This window comes from Parus major, chromosome 1 (assembly GCF_001522545.3).
Source record: "Parus major isolate Abel chromosome 1, Parus_major1.1, whole genome shotgun sequence".
NCBI lineage: Eukaryota > Metazoa > Chordata > Aves > Passeriformes > Paridae > Parus > Parus major.
This window is the reverse complement of record NC_031768.1, coordinates 48703816-48722041: the sequence shown is the minus strand read 5'-3', so window position 1 is coordinate 48722041 and position 18226 is coordinate 48703816. Positions and strand designations below refer to the sequence as shown.

Below are 18226 nucleotides of genomic sequence, written 5' to 3'. Positions count from 1 at the left end.
TTCAGAATACTGTTGCAATTTTTTTTTCTTTTATGCCTCTTTTTTAAACTTTTTTAAATTTTGACAGCTAGATAACAAGTATACTGACAACAAACAAAAATAGTGATGGTGCTTAAGAAATGATTACACTTAAATTTGTATTTTTTTTCCATTTTCTCAATTTTTAATAAATTAGCATAATACACATCTCTCTCTAATAATCATCCTGTCACAGGTTGATTAAGGCCAAGTGTGATAGCCTCATATAGCAAAATGTTTGTGGTGAATGGTGACAATTTCACTGAATTCAAGTGTGCATTTGGAAGTAGGAAAGAAGGAAAGTTGGAGAGCAGAAATACATGGTTTTGTGGTAAAGAAGTTTCCAGTGGATGTCAGTTACTCTTAATTCATGACAAGGGCATAGATGAATAGCTTCTCTACCCTTGTGCAGCTCTGGGTATTAGTCATGGTAAACAATTGGGTTTCACAACAATAATACTAGGAGAAGTATAGTGAAGAACCTTTGTGTTGCTACAGTGGGAGATGTACTGCTAATTCAAGCAACTGTTGACAGCACTTGTAAGCATGCAAAGCTTTGAAACAATTGTGCACATTAGTTGAAAACACCTAATAAATTCTGCCCTCGAGAAAGTTCAGCAGGGCAATGGCAAGCATGTCTTACTAAGGAAAAAAACTAGTCTGAAGCTCAGACTTGCCACAGTTACACCAGTCCTGCAGTAGTTATGTAAGGGTCTAATGGTTTCTCTTTTTTGCCTTCCAAATCTTCCAGGAGGCCCTGAGCCCGCAATGCCTGATGTAAGTATTATTTGCAAACTACTAGTTGGTTGTGTAATCCTAGTCTTTTCAAGAAGCTCTTTGCTTTATATTGTTTTTTATACTGCTGTACAATTTTGATCAAATCTGAGAGTACTGGCTAAGATTTGCTTTGTCAAGGCACGGTTGCCTTTTTTTGAAGAAAAAGCTAATTTATGTTTTTGTCACTATAAAGCTCTAGTGTTGTTAGTGGCTTCTATTTCTCACTCTAAAAATTTTGTTTTAAAATGTGTAGTGTTGATTACGTGGAAAGAGGATAAATATGATTTCATTTCTGTGCTATATTAGCTCCCAGTGCCATCCATCAGCGCTCCTAGTCGCCGGGTTTGGGATCAAGAGGAAGAGCGAAAACGACAGGAAAAATGGCAAAAAGAGCAGGATCGTTTGTTGCAGGTATAATTAATCTTCATAATCATGGGCTGTTGATCCCCTGTGTGTAGCAACAAGGAAAGAAAAGTAGCACATGACTTCTGCAATTCTTCTTACTGATGGCCAGGGGAAACTCTCAGGTGCATTTTCTGGCCTGCACAGTTGCACACAGTAGGAGTTATTCAGAAAAAAAAGGACAATGCTTTAGTGAGTTTCATAAAATCAAACACACAACGTGTATTCACTACAGCCAGAAGTGCTTCATCTGTTGGGGCTGGTATGTTCTTAATGACAACAGAATTTAAAGGATAAGTGAAGAAATAAGGAGTCTTCACTTCTGAATATGAATTGTATTTTTTCCCAGTAGGAAAATTGCCTCTAGCCTGAGTTTTGCCATCAATCAGCAATACTGCCTTGTATTCATATATGAAAAGGAGGCAGCCAGCACTATGGTTAGGTGCCTGCTAGAGTCCTCTCACTTAGCAATCAGCTGGGCAGTTGGAATCAGGCTGGTTCCTAGGACCTCCGAGTCAGAAAACTGAACCTGCTAATACAAAACCACCTTGATAACCAGCAGCTAGAGCTGGAGGGAGGTGTTACTGAGGGAAGAAAGGGGCATTCTTTGTAATCTCAGGATAGCACAAAAAACACAAGCATACATTTCTGCAAGGAGCTCAGCTCAATGAAGTGCAAGCACATTCAACCCTGTTCAACAAGATATATCTCTGCAAATGAAATTAAAGTTTGTTGTCTGAAGTCTGATGGCATCAGTGAATATAATTTATTCTGCACAAGCCCACTTTGGCTGTATTCAGCAGAAAACTGTGGTGTCAAAGTACAAGCATAGAATCTCTCTTGGTTTTTGAATTTTTCACCTTTTGTTGTACCTTGTAGCTTGCAAATTCTGCAGGCCAGCAGCTGTACCTTCCTAAACTTACCTGTAGTCTCTGTTGTGGTTTGGATCTTCTGTCTGATATCTGGAGATGGCTTTAAAGAGTGTAAACCTTGGGTCCCCTTTCTCGAGAGCTGACTCAGGCATCTGCCATCACTTTTCTTTCTCCTTTTTTAGTCCTGAAGTGAGAAATTTGACCAGAGTAATAATTATCTTTCTCTTCCCCATCATCCAAGTAATGAATTTTCAAAAAACTAAAAAAGGAATCAAAGTCTTTCTTATTTCCAACATTTTAGAAGGAATACTTTTTACATCCTTAAATATTTTGCTTTTCCCAAGATAAAAGTGGTGTCTGACAAAACCACCAAAACATTGACCATATGCTTTGAGCAATGCTTTAAGATAGTCTATTGATTTCATAACAAATCATAATCAAAAGATAAATTTGAAGGTCCAGAAACTGGATTTTGTTTAAAGTAACATTTCAAAAGAATGAGAGTTCTTGCTCACTAATTCACTTTAGTGATCTCTTCATATTTACCATATTAATGTGCCTAATTACAAGTTAAATACAACCACTCTGTTTTTTCAGAAATACCTTAGATAGCTGGGGTTTTTTTTGTTTAAATGGTAACTAAACTGGAGGACAGGGACTATGAGGTTGGCTTTTGTGGGATTTAGCATATAATAAGCCTGGAGTCTCAAAAAATCAATTACAGAGGCTCCTTTTGATTGTGTTTGAGCCAGGATTTCATTTGTGGCAGACCTAATGTTCTAGTGGAGCTCAGAGTTGTTTTTTTTCTGGTCTGTTTGGTCTGTTAAAAAAGCACATTAAATCCCAGTGTACATTTTAATGAAAATAAGAAAATACCATGTTTCTTATTTGCATGTTTAACTTCAATCTGACCTAACAGGAGAAATACCAACGAGAACAAGAGAAACTGAGGGAAGAATGGCTACGAGCTAAGCAAGAAGCAGAAAAAGAGAGCTCCAAGTATTTTGATGAGGTAGGCTGTGAATAAAGCTTTGATGACTGATTTCATGAGGGGTTTCTTCCCTTATACTAGATGCATGCAAGCAGGCAAATAATTAGGTTGTTTATGACATTTATCTTCTCATTTTGGAAAATAAATTGTTGTCTGTGCCTTGGTAGAAAGAGATTGCAGAAATGGGATGGAAAGAGTAGGTGGGATGTATTGATATATGGTGAATTTGTCTCTTCCTTATTAGCTGGTTAGGTAACTAACACAAAAAATATATTGGCAAAAAGTCACAGCATGTCTTAATTATTGTGATGATAAATGATCACTTTTACTGTTTATTTACCACCTGATGCTACTTGTTGGAATTCTGCTTCAATACTTTATCAGGAAGTGTGTTTGTAAGTGTCTGGCTTGTTACTGGCAGACAGTTCATCTGATAAATTTATATATCAAGTCAATAGATTTCCAGTTATATATTTTATAACACTGAATGTGTGTAGTTTCTGTAGATGTTGAATTCTCTGGTTGTTGTTTATGGGAAGATGAACAAATTTTTTCCTGAGTATGGGAACTATCTGAGGTATCTCTACTGATAAGTGAGTGCTGCTTCAGGCATGCAAGCTAGATCAGTTGTGTTTACACAGTCATGAATAAGTAGACCATAATTTAAAGCTTAAAACTTTAATATGAAAGCTTTTTGAGCTGTTAGAGGACTTTGCTGTACAAGAATGTAAACCATTTTGTATTTTTCTGTCATTAGGGGTTTTGATGGACCCATAAACATCATTTTTTCTCTGCAACTAAAACATCTTTTGACCACTGAAAGGCCTTTTCTCATTTTCGAGAGAAGAGTCACAGAGTGATAGGTCTGAGGCTTGACTTTGAAATGGTAGGAGAATGGAAGAGAGTGGGAGATTGCTCAACACGAGGATTCATGTGAAATTCGTCAGTCCGATATAGGTTGCAGTGTATATCTTTGTGTATACACTCTTAAGTAGATCTCAGATTTCTAAGTCAAAACAATAGGGAGAAATGCTGGATATCATGCAAGTGTTTGTTTTCCATGAGTATTTAAGTTGACATGTAAGTGATATTTTGGAAAGCAGGATGTTTCACATAGTTGTGGCCATGCTGCCTGTGGTGCTTGCTAAGGCTGGTGTGTCGATTGAAGTTCTTGAGTTAGGAGAGTGTGAAACCAAACTGTGTCCTGCATCTTGCACTGGAAGTGCTGGGGATGATTGTAATACATTCTTACATTATAGAATAAATTACTTTTTCTGAGTGAGCAATCTATTTAAAAAACAGGTCCCTTCCCTAGAAACATGATCTTTTTTTTTTGTCTTTGCTACAGGAGCAGACTGTTCTAACCCTAAATACAACATCTGTCACTTCTCAGGCTCCACCTGTGTCCAGCTGGAGAGAAAGCCCTGAAGCAAATGCCCCTAAGGAGCCAGAACGAGATGGGGATAGCGAGCTGGCAGCCAGCTTGCTGCATGAGGAAGAAGGAAGGAGGAGGCTTCAGGAGGAACGAAGGATCCAGGAAGAAGCAACCCGGCATTTTGAGCAAGAACAGGAGCCCCAGGAGCTGGAGCTCGAGAGACAGCGTAAAGAAAGGGAGCAGCAATACGCTGAGGAGCAGAGGCAGCAGGCAGAGATGGAGGAGCAGAGGCGGCAAGCGGAAAGGCAAAGGGAGGTCCCCGCGGAGGTGCCTCAGTACCAGAGGTGTGCACTTGTGCTAGGATACACTTTCTCTTCCTTCTGCAAATTCAAATCCGTTTCTAAGGGGGCTGTGCCTGTCCTGAACATATAAGGATGTTCATGTAAGATTCATGCTGCAATCAGGAGGCACAGAATACCATACAATAGTTGTTCTTTCCAAGGACAGAAGGATCAGGCATAATACAAAGTTCCTCCCCAAGAATCAAGTGCTGTATTACCCTACTTCAGCTTTTTTTTTTTTTTTTTAAAATGGTATACGTAAATACAGTAATTACAGCCAGATGAAAGACGATCTGAAGGACTTAATGAGAAAATTTTGTAAGAATTGTGCATAAGCCTGTAAATTGAGAGCCAGTGACTCAACATACAGGGCTTCCAGAAGAAATACCAAGTGAACACTTTTCCAACAAATGTCTGACTGATTTTTTCTCTTATTTTAATTCAACAGTGTAACAATAAAGCTTAATTGCAGTTAACTACTGGGTAAATTTGTCAGTGAGGAATATCATGGTATATGAGTGAACCGATGCTGGCTTACATATCATAACCTGTTAGAAATATCCACTGTGGATATATTTTGTTCTCTCATTAACTTCTTCAGCACATTGATTTAAAAAACAAACAAACAATTATTAGTTCTCAAGTTTGTGTTCTTGCCCAGTTTTCAGACTACTGTTACAGGAGATTAATCTATCTGAAAACAATTAAACCCATAGCTTTTCCCTTTTTTGTCTGCATTTGCCTTGTGTATGACTTACGGCTTGAGGTTTCTCTTGAGGTTTTTCTCCTTTTCTTGTGTAAGTAATAAGAGATGACTGAAGAGAACACATGGTATCAAGCTAAGTCTTAGGAGAAAGTAATATGAATAAAAAAACTGGGTGTATTTCCAGAGGAGGTTGTAAGGCCCAGAGTTACTTTAGTTTAATCTAATTGACTGCTGCTTGATATGCCTGCTGAGCAAAGCAGAGACACAATGCTGCAATGGCTGAACAGGTTCTTCCTGGCAGCAGAGCCGGGTAACTTCACAATTTTCACTTGTCCCAGTTGCAAGATAATAGGACTTTGTGCAGTAACTTGTTAAGCTGCTGTAATATCTGCATATCTAAACCCCTGCTACATTCTTTAGTCGATGGGGATTTCATTGCTTCTGAGGTTGCTACCAAAGGATGTGTTTTGCTTTATAGTAAAAACATGGGGGGCTTTGCTTTATAGTAAAGGAGCAAGTTCAGTGAAACTGGCCTTTAAAATATCTGGTGTTAAATATTTGCTATAAGATGATATCCAAAGATAAGACTTGAAATATGAAATGTTATATAAACACCCACAGAGGCATGATACTTGCTACAAAGTGCACTGTGGGAGGGGATAGGCAGCTGAAAAGTGTTGTCTGTGGAACTTTATGAATTTATAAACTGCACCTGTACACTCTTATAGAATAAAAATGTAATTTTTAGAGATCTGCTGTGTTTGGACAAGATTTTCCTCCTCACTTTGAAATGGATGAGATAATCACTGTTGTATACTGATGCTTCTAATTTTTGCAGCACCTTAGTCTTTGGGATTCTTTTAACGCATCTGAATTTTCTCAGTTTTCTCTGGGGACACTTACTGTTTGTGCAATTTCTAGAATTTTTTTTTTAATATGCATTTTATCTTTGTTTTGCTTCTAGACATTATGAGCGCTATGAAGTATCTAAAACAATAGAGGACCGAGCTGGCCATCCTCTCGTTGACAGGTAATAAGAAATTGAATTAATACATAGTTGAAACATCTTTAGTAATAACCATTTTGGCATGTTCATGCTTGGATTCCTTGTCACTTCACAAAAATGTAAATTAGGGCAGTTTTTATGACAACTTTTGTTATTCTGCCTTCTTTTATCAGTTGAATTTCTGATGTTAAACTAAGACTCTTTAGAACTTTACCTTTTGGGGTGTTTAATTTAAACTGCTTTTTTTCTTCCCTTAAGGATCTATTTTGAATTATTTCCCTTATGAACTATTTGTGTTTAAGTGTGTCTTTTTGTATATGAACATAATGTTTCTTTTTTTTCTCCAACAGGCATTATGAGCGTTACGAAGTTTCTAAAACCATTGAGGAGCAACCTGGACAGTCACTTGCTGACAGGTATATCCAATATTGAATCTCAACACTGACTGTAACACCACCATTTCTTTGTTAGAAAACTTTCAAAATTCTAACAAACTTTAGTCATAGCAGCTAAATGTATACGTTGGATCGCTGCTGTGTTTTGCAGTTTTTATGGCATGTTTTCATATTGAAGAAACAAGAGGCCAAACTTTTGTCAAATTATACCCTGTGTTGTAAGCAACAGTTAGTCAGTGGGATTCTACGGGGAGAAACATAATATGAGATGAGATGAATATGTGGGTGGTACTAAAGTTACCTGGCTAGAAAACAATTTCGGATATCTTGTGGTTGTGTCATAGCATGCTCTACAAACTAAGGTGCAGTCATCCCAATTAGGGTTGTGCAACTTGAGAGAGTAAACAAGAAGGTAAGTAAGAGGCAGCAGCAGCATATTTATCAGGGAGGTAATGCACGTTGCTCTTGTAATTTGCACAAGTTATTTTTAAGTTGCAAACTCTTGCTTTACAAATCAAGCCTTTGTTTTGCATCGCATCTCACAGTATTTCTGAAAGATGACTTCTGCTGTGTATTTGAGCACTTCTTGCAGTTGAATTGAGCATACCTCTCTTATATAAAGAGAGATTTAAATTACAAGTAACAATTAATGAATCTGTTACTAGTGGAAGATCCAGATCTAATTTCAGAAGGAGCATGCATTAAATAGTTACATCTTGGTTATATATGTGAGGAGAACACTGCTTATTTCTTCACTACAGGCAGCTGTGAAACTTGCATCTTCTTTAATAAATATTAAAATCGGTCCACACTATAGGACAGTCAGTAAGAACTTAAAGAAGCAAGATGTGATCCAGTTTATGCTTCATTTATCTCCAGATAAAGGACAAGATTCCTTCAAAACACAGCTGTACAGCCAATGCTGTACATGTAAACACATTAATGTAGCAGTTTTGAGTTAGGACCAAGCACAGTATTTCTTTTTAAATCCTTTCTTTGTGAGTTATTTTAAACCAAAAATTTGGCTGTACTACTTGAGACTAATAATACAGCACTGAGGTGTTGATGAAGTTCCTGCTCTGTACGGTCAGAAAAGAAACTTTTTGCCATTTGTCTCCCCTTATGTGACGTTTGTTGAATGCCATTTCTTGGCTAAAACTCATTAAAAAATTATGCTGCTAGGTATAATCAGTGAACAATATTTTTTTCCCAAGAAAACATTGCATGCAGGATTTGAGGAGGTGTTTTGCTTACAGTCTAGTAAAAGTGCCGAAGTATGATTTAAGTTTCTCGTGAAGCCAAATCAATTGTAAATCTGCTCTGAAAATTCTCACTCCTTCATCAGACTGTAGTCTTCACAAAGCTTCCACAGGAAAGGACTCGGTTTTTTACATGTTTTTGTTTAAACAAATACAGTGATCAGCTCCTTATGCCTGAAGCACTGACAACTTTCAGTACAAAATTTTAACTTTCAGTTGGTGATTATCTATTGACATCTAAATATCGACATGTTCTTTTCCCATAGGTGTTTAGTTATTTTTTGCCTCTTGTTTTAAGTACAGCATAAGCTGTTGATGGGAGGGATGGTGAAATAAAGAGAGGACTGGTTCTATCATCTGCAATGATAAGAGCTTTGTCTGTAATGAGGGCTTGTAATTAAGATAGACAAATTAATGTTTTTATATCCTTAGGAATAAGTCAAAGTCAACTACAGAACTGAATGAATTCAACACAATCAGAAATGGTAAGTAATATATAATTTCCATGATATTTAATTTTTGGGGCAGGTAGAGAGGGAGGAGACTAGGAAGAAAACGATTAAGATGTGTACATATAGTCATCCTAAGAAAATGATTTTTTTAGTATTCTTTTTGATAGCTGCATTATAAATTCATACTATGCCCCAATTTAATGAACTTTCAACAGCAAGAGGAAAATCAAACAGTCAGCATAAAAGCCAAGGACAAATATGATTAACTACTCTGTTGAAGATGGTGATTGCAAACGGCTCTTAGATGCCTAAATTTTAATGACAGATTTTTACATGAGATAAAATCAATCATGCATCAATATGCAATCATATCACTGAAGGTATGTGTAGATTTGATACACTGACTCTGTCAATAAAAAAAGAAAGCTGAGCATACCAAGATAATGAATTTTATGTATTTAATACAACTTTTTGTCTTCTTAATTTCAGTTAGTGTAAGTAATAACAGAGCAAGAAGTCAGCTCTCAGTATGTCACAATAGCTTGGTTCTTGGACTCCAGTTCAGTTCTATGACTTTGGTTGTATTAGAGGAATTATGTGCAAAGCAAACAAACCAATTTTATGAATATGTTGGAGTCAAAAATGCCTGCAAGCTACTTTTGTGTCTAAAACATGGTTAAAAAGAGTAATCACAAGTAATCAAAGAAAAGTAGATGTATTAGGGGATATATTGCAGATTAAAAACGTTGTTTTCATCCATTAAAGCCTGTCATTGAAATTAAAGAGAAAGTAAACTTCCATAGTATTTTATAATCCATTATAATCACCAATAAATCCAAGAGCAAATCTATAGTCAGAGTAGAATTTAAAAGGATTGAAATGTCAATTGAATGACTAATTGCTGAATAATTTTCTTAATTATTTTTACTATAAAGAATAGGTACTGGATCTAGGAAATAAAAAATTGTTGCCTTCTGATATGTCAACACCCTTTGGAGAAAGATTGCTTATTTGTTTACCCTTCTGAATTTTCAAATTTGAAATATTTCATATTTTCTATACCATAAGTTTCATTTCAACTCATAGTTAACACATAATCCAAGTAACTGAAAGATTTCTCTCTCCCTTTTATATCCATATAAAGCAGTGTGTTTAGTGCCTTGAAGACAGAAAGAAAGAAATTGTTATAAACAGAGACAACTTACAGAAGAGTATGAACTCTTAAAGAGTGTATCCCATTATTTAACTACATATTTTACACATGGTTCAGTTTATGTTGGAGGAAGAGTCCAAATTATGGCACGAAAAGTGGTGATACCCTTTTAAAAAGAAGAGTATTTACACACAAATGCCTATGCATGTACACTTAGGAAGTGAAGGAAAATGCATTTACATTAAGCATTATGTAAAAGACTATATTAATGGAAATACAAACAAAAAAAAATTTAGTAATGTTGTATTGGCAAGTTTTACCCGGCTGTAAAAGGGACCTGGAATAACTTGTGAATGGAGTGATGAACAATAGCTCTTGGAATTACAGCCAGAGTGCTGACAGGATGATAACTGCTTTTGTGCCTTGGGGTGTCTAGCTGATGTGTGCACATGTTTTCTGCACAGGTACCCAGACCAAGTATTCAGAAAGGTCCTGGAACACGGGTGAGTCACAGAAGAAGTCTCAGAAGGAGCAAAACCTGTCTGCAGCAGAGTTGGAGAGACAGCAAATCCTTCAGGAAATGAGAAAGAAAACATCTCTACACACAGACAGCAGCTGGATTAGGCAGCGCAGTGCCAGCATACATAAGGAGCCTGTTAGTCTGTACAGCAGTAGTATGAGGAGGTAGGAGTCACATTAAAAATTAACTCTGTCTCTCATCAGACAGTTTTCTTCAGTTATTCTGAACCTCAGCTTATATTACAGTGCATAGAAACAAATTGAGTCTGTGAAATGCCGTAAGGTAGACTGCATAGCCACACAAATAGGAGAAAGTATTACAGCTGGGATTGAATGGAGTTTTTTGCAAGTAAGGAATGTGGATGTGACCTGTGAATAACTCAGCTGCTTATTTCTTGGTTGGTATAGCAGCAATGGAAATCAATAGTGTGCCTTGTGACTGACACATGTGTTCAAGATTTTCAACACAGCAATTTTTTTGGGAAATTAATTATTGTGGCTAGGAAGTATACCTTTTTCAACACAGAAATATGTCGTAAAGTTTGGATAGTTTATTTTTGCTTTATTTAATGTATGAATGTTGGATTTGTCACTTAGGAGACAGACGAAGTCTGGAGTGTTTGGTCACAATGTGATCAGTCAGGAGAGTGTTTGGTTATTGGGCCAACACCTTGTACCTGGGTGATGCTATCCAGTCTGGGTGGATTGTTATTTTCTATCTGGTATCCCTTGGAGAAAACATAAACAAAGTTGGTATCTGAGGTCTGTTGCTGTGTGGATTTTGATACAGCTCACCCTGATAAGGCTGCAGTGAAGTGTTTTGCTTTTATTAAGTAGCTGTTAAGTGCCACCTCTTTTCCTTAGCCTGTTTTTTCCCATGAGAACTACAGCTGGACACAAAGGAAAATTTACTATTCACACATTTTAAATCAGTACATGAAGAATATTGCTTAGAGTGATCAAACATATTCATCCTAGAAAATATTAAAAATGCAAGGATAATGGCTTTCTCTTAAAAAAAGCAGCATATAGTTCTGTTGCTCCATCCGTACTGCCATTTACATTTGAGGTACTTGTATCTCTGTTACAGAGGGGAGTCTTTGGACAATCTTGATTCTTCAGGAATGAGGTCATGGAGGCACCATTCATGGCTGAACCAGTCTGCATCCTCTTCATCTCTATCTTCTAGTCAAGATTTTAGTCGCCCCGTGTCCACTTCAAACCGAGCCTACATGTGCACTCCTTCCTCCAGCAAAGCACCTCCCGTGGCCACCTCTGCAAGAGCCCCCTCCACATCCCAGACAGCTCCCCGGGCTCAGTCTCCCCTCTCTGCTTCCCAGTCCGGGTCGCAGACACGCAGCAGGTGAGTGGGTGCCCTTTTTCTGGGAAGGTAAAAACATTGGATGGCACTGAAGAGCAGACTTTGTGTCCATGCTGGGCTTACAGCAGTATTCTTACCCATAACATTGATTAATTAACAAATACCTGGAGTCTTCCAGCTGGAGAGGACAGTGGAAGTGTGGTAAGAGGTAATACCAGAGGACTGGTATTACCTCCCTGCTCCAGTCACTCAGAAAATTCCCCAGGTTTGTCATCACTGCTTGACATTGGTTAAAAAAAAAAAACGAACTTGAATAATCTATCTTCAGTCTCTGGGCTCTGTGTTGGTTACGAAACTGATTAGCAAAGGCCTGTTCCAGATAGAATTTCTGACATTTATTTCCCTTGGTTTGTTTTAACAAAAGATTCCTGAAACCCACGCTTAATGACCCTCATCTTGGTCTCTCCTCCTCACTTCCTGGCATGTGGTCAATATCATCTTGAGGAGCACTCAGGAATGCTCATAACCCATAACCCTGGAGAATTACAGAATAGGATGTTGATTTTAATCTAGGAGGAGAAAGCAAGAATTGCAACATATTTTGAAACAAAAATGGAATTCAGCTGTGGTAGGGTAGATAACTCTGCTATTTTATGTACTTGAAACATTTTAAAAATACCTCAGGATAGTACTCCAGAGAATCATCCCACACAGAATTACATGTGTTATATATAACAACAGTGAACACTACTTCACTAGCTCTTACACTCTCAGGCACTTAGTGATAAATTGACCCCATTTTATTTTTTTAAGCTAGTCTTTTTCATTCTGGATGATGTAAGAAAATCACCTTCTTAACCATATTTGCTTCTCTTGTTCTCACTTCTATTTGCTAGCACCTTGGTAGATCTATGGAAACTACTTCTGTATGGCTTATGTTCAAAGAGTTCACATAATATTTTATCTCCAGGACTAGCCTTCTTTTATCTAACAAGGTGCAGATGGTGGGACTTGGAAGTGGTGCTTGGTAAAACTTAGCCTTCTGGATAGTTCCCCATAACTAAGAAGGCAGGAGCACAAAACCTGTGTTGTTACTCTCCAAACTTAACAGTACAGTTTTTATTTGTAGAAGCTATTTTATACAATGAAATATGTGCCAAGAATGTGACAGAATTTCATAACTTTTTCCTATGTAAATTTGATATAAATTATAACACTTCAGCTTTCCATGGCTTTCAGATCAACTCTAAATAACATTACATTCCCCAAGCAGCCTAATAGTCCAGTTTTCCCTATGTGTTTTTTGTTTTTAATCTCAAAAAGTATTTGATAACTCTTCTTTGTCTTTTAAACATTTTCAAGCTGGTTTTAAGGTTTTTCATTCTATATTTAGGTCAGTCAGTGGGAAGAAAATCTGTTCATACTGTAATAACATTCTGGGCAAAGGAGCAGCCATGATCATTGAATCTCTTGGTCTTTGTTATCATTTACATTGCTTTAAGGTGAGAGCTGGGAGTCGAATCGTGAAGGAACAGGAACTAATCAGGAGCACGCATGGCTACTCAGTGTTATGCTCACAGGGGTTCTTACTAATCACCTGCTTTGCCTTCTACTCTTGACAGCATGCATATTTCCATGAGGCAGTCCCATTTGCAGGCATTTAGCACTCCACTCTAGAAGTTTCTTAAATGCCAGAGCTAACAAGTAGGACTTTGATAAGCAAGATGAGCACATTGACTGTGAGATCAAAGATATCCTTTGAATAGGTGGCAAAATATCAGAAAATGCTGAACCACTTCTTCCAGAGAAAGCAGCTCCTCTAAAAAATTAAAATCTCAGCCTAGACCCTGGCAATTGAATCATTTCAGATGACCCATCCTTTCTAAGCAAGTCTAGTCTAGTCTTAACAGAGAGTGTTCATGTGTTGTTTTCCAAATAAAGGCATGTTGGAAGAGTTCAATGTGGCCGGATAAAACCCAGAACAATACCAAAAAGTGCCTTTAATGCTACTCAGCCCTAGTCACAAACTAAGTCGACTAGCTCATGCCCAGCACTGAGACCTAGACCTACTTACATGATTTCCCATCAGCTTGGGGCATTTGCAGAGCTGAAAGAATAAATGTTTGCCTGAAAAAGACAGCAAAGCAGTCCTGTTCCCCTGCTCTCAGACTAGATGTGGAATTAGACTATGACTTGGAGGTGCTGTTGAACCCTTCTTCTTCTCTGACTTCAAGAAAAAGCTTTCTGTGTCTAGTTAAGAACATTTGTCTTCTGTGCCCAGCTCAAGTGCATCACCTGGAGTATAGGGTTGACTCCAAGCTCTTCCTGGTCCTGCCTACCTGAGCAGGAGGGACAGAACTAATCCATAGTGATCAGTTGCCATTCACTTTTCTGCAGGACATGTATTCTGTGTGAGACAATCCACTTGTAGATCATAACCTATGTAAGAAAATGCCAAGTTTGTTTTCCAAATTTCTGAAAATTAATGAGCTGTTGAACAGACTGCCATCTAAAAGATTCATTACTTGATTAAGCAGGGAAACTATCTGTCCTTTGTAAATTCAGTAAGCGGAGTATTATATTTCAGATTACATTCCTTCCAGATGTGGTCCATATTCACAGCAAGTACAAGTCTAACCACCGTAGCTAAATAGTTTAATGTTAGTATGGCAACAGTCAAGCCCCTTATGTGTTTATGCAAGGAAAATTAAATCAGCCCCATCTCTCCAAATCAGAACTTGTTTTGATGATGCAAACCCAGGAAATTGGGAGTGCCCTGAGTATTTGCTGCTTTGAGTGCCAAGGGACTTGAGGACACCAGCAGTGTATAGTGCCGCATGGAAATCTGCAAGTAGCACACCCAGGTGTTCTGTGCCAAAATTCCTGTTGCCATCTAGAGAAAAAATTTTTTTTTGTGCCAAACCAATTGTAGTTTTCAGAGAAACCAAAATGAAAATTAGATTTAATGAACTAATCTCTAAAAACCGTCTGCTTTATGTTTGCTTACTTGGTGTATCTCTGCTACTCATTGTCCAGTCGTCGCCTTAAAATACTTTCTCAGGGTTGGTTGCATTTTGACCTACTAATCGTTGCACATTTGCTTCTAGTGATTGTGGGGTTATGGTTCAGGCTTTGTTGAGCTTAATCTGAGCTGCTTTTGAACAGCATTTTTGTTTCTTAGTATTTTGGAAGGAGTTGCTAATTATTCATGTGTGATTCAGTGTGTTGCCTGTGGATGCGACCTTGGTGGATCCCGCTCTGGAGCTGAAGTCAGGATCCGAAACAACAAACTCTTCTGCAACGACTGCTATATCAGATTTAAAAGTAAGGCAATTCCACTGCAGTGTGCATGTCTGTAGCTCTTCTCTGTGGTCTACAACCTCAAGTGTTTGCACAGCTGAGCCACTTGATAGCTTTCTTGTTTAGCTTTAAGTTAGTGAATAGGTTCAGCAAGGTTTGATTGCCAGTTTCTGTCTTTGGTGGGGTAATCATTCCTAACTTCTAACTCGCTGGTAGCTGATTTTACCAGCTCGTTATTATGCAGTTTTGAGCAGACAACATGGTATAGTCATCTTTCTTCCCTCATAGATCTGAGAAAGTGGTGTCAAGGAGCTGTCAGGTGCTAAGCAGGCTTGTCTTGATAACAGAGAAGCCTTTTTGAAAAAGTGTCTACATTTTCTTAAAAAGAAAGCTGAAATATGTATTTAATTCAGTCCTAATACATACTTGGAAAGCAATTAGTTTATCTTGTGCAGATGGCACAAATGCTGGTTTCTTTTTGCGATGCTATTATTATTGGAATTATAGGTCTGTAATTGGTTATTCATTTAGGTACAAGTTCAGGAGGAATTGGTTTACTTACAGATCTTAATTAAAAGGTGCAGTATATTTTTTTTCCTTCTTATGGTTTGCAGAATTCTGATTTATTGGCGCATGATGTTAAGGCTTTGTATAGTGGTATTTAGGTCTTTTTTTCTGCTGTCATAGATGATGGTAGACAACCTCCTAATTTTGTTAAGTATCAGGAGTTTTATGTGGTTCTTTTTTTATGTGGCAAATGTGGAATTCTATAGAATGATAAAAATCAGGGAAGGGAAATAATTCCTGAATTACTTCCTGGGAAAAATGTCTGTGTTTCTGTATGAGCTCAGCACATTTTTCTCACGGTGGATGGGAAGGCAGTGAAGGGAACAGGATATTCATGCTAAAGCATTTGAGCAGGAACTGGGCAGCTGCTGGCTGTGAAACCTAGCTCAGGAAAAGAGAAGCTCTGCATCTGATGCTGTTGCTGTTTGCAGGCTCTTTTTGACTTCCATGAAGAGAAGTCACAGAAATGATTATGTGGTACCTGAGCTAAAACCAGAGAGCACAACACCTCGTGAGGGTAATAGCACATTCAGAGAGACTAATGTTACATGCATGGATGCCACTGTGATCAGTGGAAGGAGGAAGAGAATCATTCCCTTCCATCTGGAGGTTATCCAGGGCACTGGGTCATACTGTGTCCATGTATCTCCTTATTGACAAGACTACACTGGAGTGATTGTTCCTATTTGAAGCACCCAAATGTGTGTGAGATTTACTCTGGAGCTTGCTCATGTTATTTTTTGTCTCTGTCTTTTCTTTTGGGGGGAAATATTGCTGGATGAGTTGGATAAGTAATTTTATTTTGGATGAATTGCTATTTAGTCTCTCTTTGACGTTACAGCCCATAAAGTCACAGCAGTGCCTTTCAGAAGCAGAGCTGATCTGTGAGGAAACGTTTCTATTCCCTTCCCTTCAGACTGCATCTACTTGGGCCAGTGGGCACCTCAAAACATAATTGTATGAGATACAAGTAAAATCAGGAGTTGTAAGAACTTGTAGGTACAGAACAAAGTATTCAAATTAGTGAATAATACAAAAACCAGCTATGCAATTACTGCAGTGAAAATGTATTGGCAGCACAGGCCTGTGATGCAGATTACTATTTTTTGCAGTTGGCATCTGACATCAACCTGGCTAGTTATTTGTTAGTTTGGAATGTGAACACATTGGCTAAAAGGTTTGATAAACTGTAGGGTTATTGATATTCACTTTGCAATTTTATGTGATATTTTTGCACATTTTTGTGTTAATTCTGCGGTTTAAACTTGGAATGTTCTAGTGAAACACCACTGTATTGGCAGATACCTACAAATATATGCAGAGAGGATAAAGAAAGTTTTTTATACTGTTACAGTTATTTAGCAAATTTTAATTTCATTATTGAGGGGTAAATTTAGAAAAACTATCACTCTGTCTCTGTGCTAATGCTAAAAATAATTCTTAAGAATTTGGTAAGGTGCATGTTCTGTGGAATATGACTTGGCCTGAAATACTTGCAGTGCTATAATTGGATTCAATTCATATTTGTATTGTTTATTAAATTTGGATTGCTTGGTTCAGAATGTATACCTTAGTATGTTACCATTTTCAATAAGTATTTGAAACTTTAAAATGTTCTTTGACTATTAAATTGCTATTTTAAACTTTAAAATGTTAATTGTTGTCACAAACATCCTTCAGTAGCTAGATTTTACTGACCTTTTTTTTTGTCTCTCCCTAACAGCTGGGCAACCAACCTGCATGTGAAGCAAATGAAGATATGAAACCACTGTCGCAGATACAAGAAGAGGTGATTGCTGCTGATGTAGATCTATAAATATAAATATTGTGTGTGTGTTTTTTTTCTAAGAGTAACTCTTGCTTGTCTAGTCTTCATAGCAATACCTTGTATTCTTCATATAACTATTTTTATTTATAAGAAAGTAATTGCAGTAAGGAAATAGCTGGGAAAAATGCTTTCACATTTTCAGCTTCAAGTATTGAGAGCGCAAGAGAGAATAAGTATATTTTCAGTAATAACTTCAAAATATTTTTGAGGCTTATAATCAACTAGTTGACTTTCCAATGGTATATGAAGAGGGTATTTTGTTTCTAAGCTCTTGAAATGAGCGTTAGAGAAATAGCTAATATAAATATATATTTGCAATTGCTGTCTTTATTTTTTGACATATACTGAAAGTGAATTCTCTAGGTTAATATGAAGCTGCATTTAAATGCACACAAATGTGTTTGCTTTCCATATGCTGGTTTCTAAAATTTTGTGCTTTTTTTGAAACCTAAATACAAAGAATAATCTGTTTGCTCAGTGGTGTTGGCATAATATTCTGTGGAATCCATTTAAGTGAGAGAGTTTTCTTTTCCCATTTGGAAATGTAACTATCACTCTTTCCTCTGAATGGAGAGTGATTGTTGAATTACCATATATTTGTAAATAAAAAAATCTGATATTGCATTTATTAGAAGTTTTTGTCCTTTCTGTTCAACTAAAGATGTCTAAGGTAATGTGTGGAAATATAAAATTTTTGATTTTCATCTTGGGAAAAATACATGTTCTGACAGGATTAAGTTGTTCACCTAAATATATGCAAGAGCAATAGTTCTTCCATTTCTCTTTTACTTTGTAGTCAATGTCAAAGTCTGTGTGCAGCTTATTCATCAAGCTCTTCATGCTCTTTCTCTTGAGCATTCAGTACCAGTGGTGAGACTATATGCCCATCCCTGAAAAACGATTGAAAGAGGTAGATGTTCCTCAAAATTGCTCTGTTGTTGCTA

The 18226-nt window shown here is 37.3% G+C and overlaps 1 protein-coding gene across 21 annotated transcripts in view; it reads left to right on the top strand.

Annotated features, from left to right (window-relative positions):
- The window catches only part of LMO7 (LIM domain 7), a 131549-nt gene extending 113639 nt beyond the window's left edge, over nt 1-17910 (top strand). For 15 of the 21 annotated variants that reach the window (XM_015632594.3, XM_015632603.3, XM_015632585.3 and 12 more), the window contains 13 exons: nt 770-795; nt 1102-1206; nt 2989-3081; nt 4409-4779; nt 6447-6512; nt 6839-6904; nt 8575-8627; nt 10212-10431; nt 11357-11629; nt 12981-13089; nt 14809-14911; nt 15419-15465; nt 17178-17313. In XM_015632594.3, the coding sequence (XP_015488080.1) occupies nt 770-795; nt 1102-1206; nt 2989-3081; nt 4409-4779; nt 6447-6512; nt 6839-6904; nt 8575-8627; nt 10212-10431; nt 11357-11629; nt 12981-13089; nt 14809-14911; nt 15419-15462 (1529 nt within the window). In that variant the 3' untranslated portion in view covers nt 15463-15465; nt 17178-17313. Of the gene's footprint in view, nt 1-769; nt 796-1101; nt 1207-2988; nt 3082-4408; nt 4780-6446; nt 6513-6838; nt 6905-8574; nt 8628-10211; nt 10432-11356; nt 11630-12980; nt 13090-14808; nt 14912-15418; nt 15466-17177 lie in introns of all 21 variants that reach the window. The other 6 variants (XM_015632621.3, XM_015632613.3, XM_015632645.3 and 3 more) reach the window with 4 other exon arrangements.
- The last annotated feature ends 316 nt before the right edge of the window (nt 17911-18226 follow it).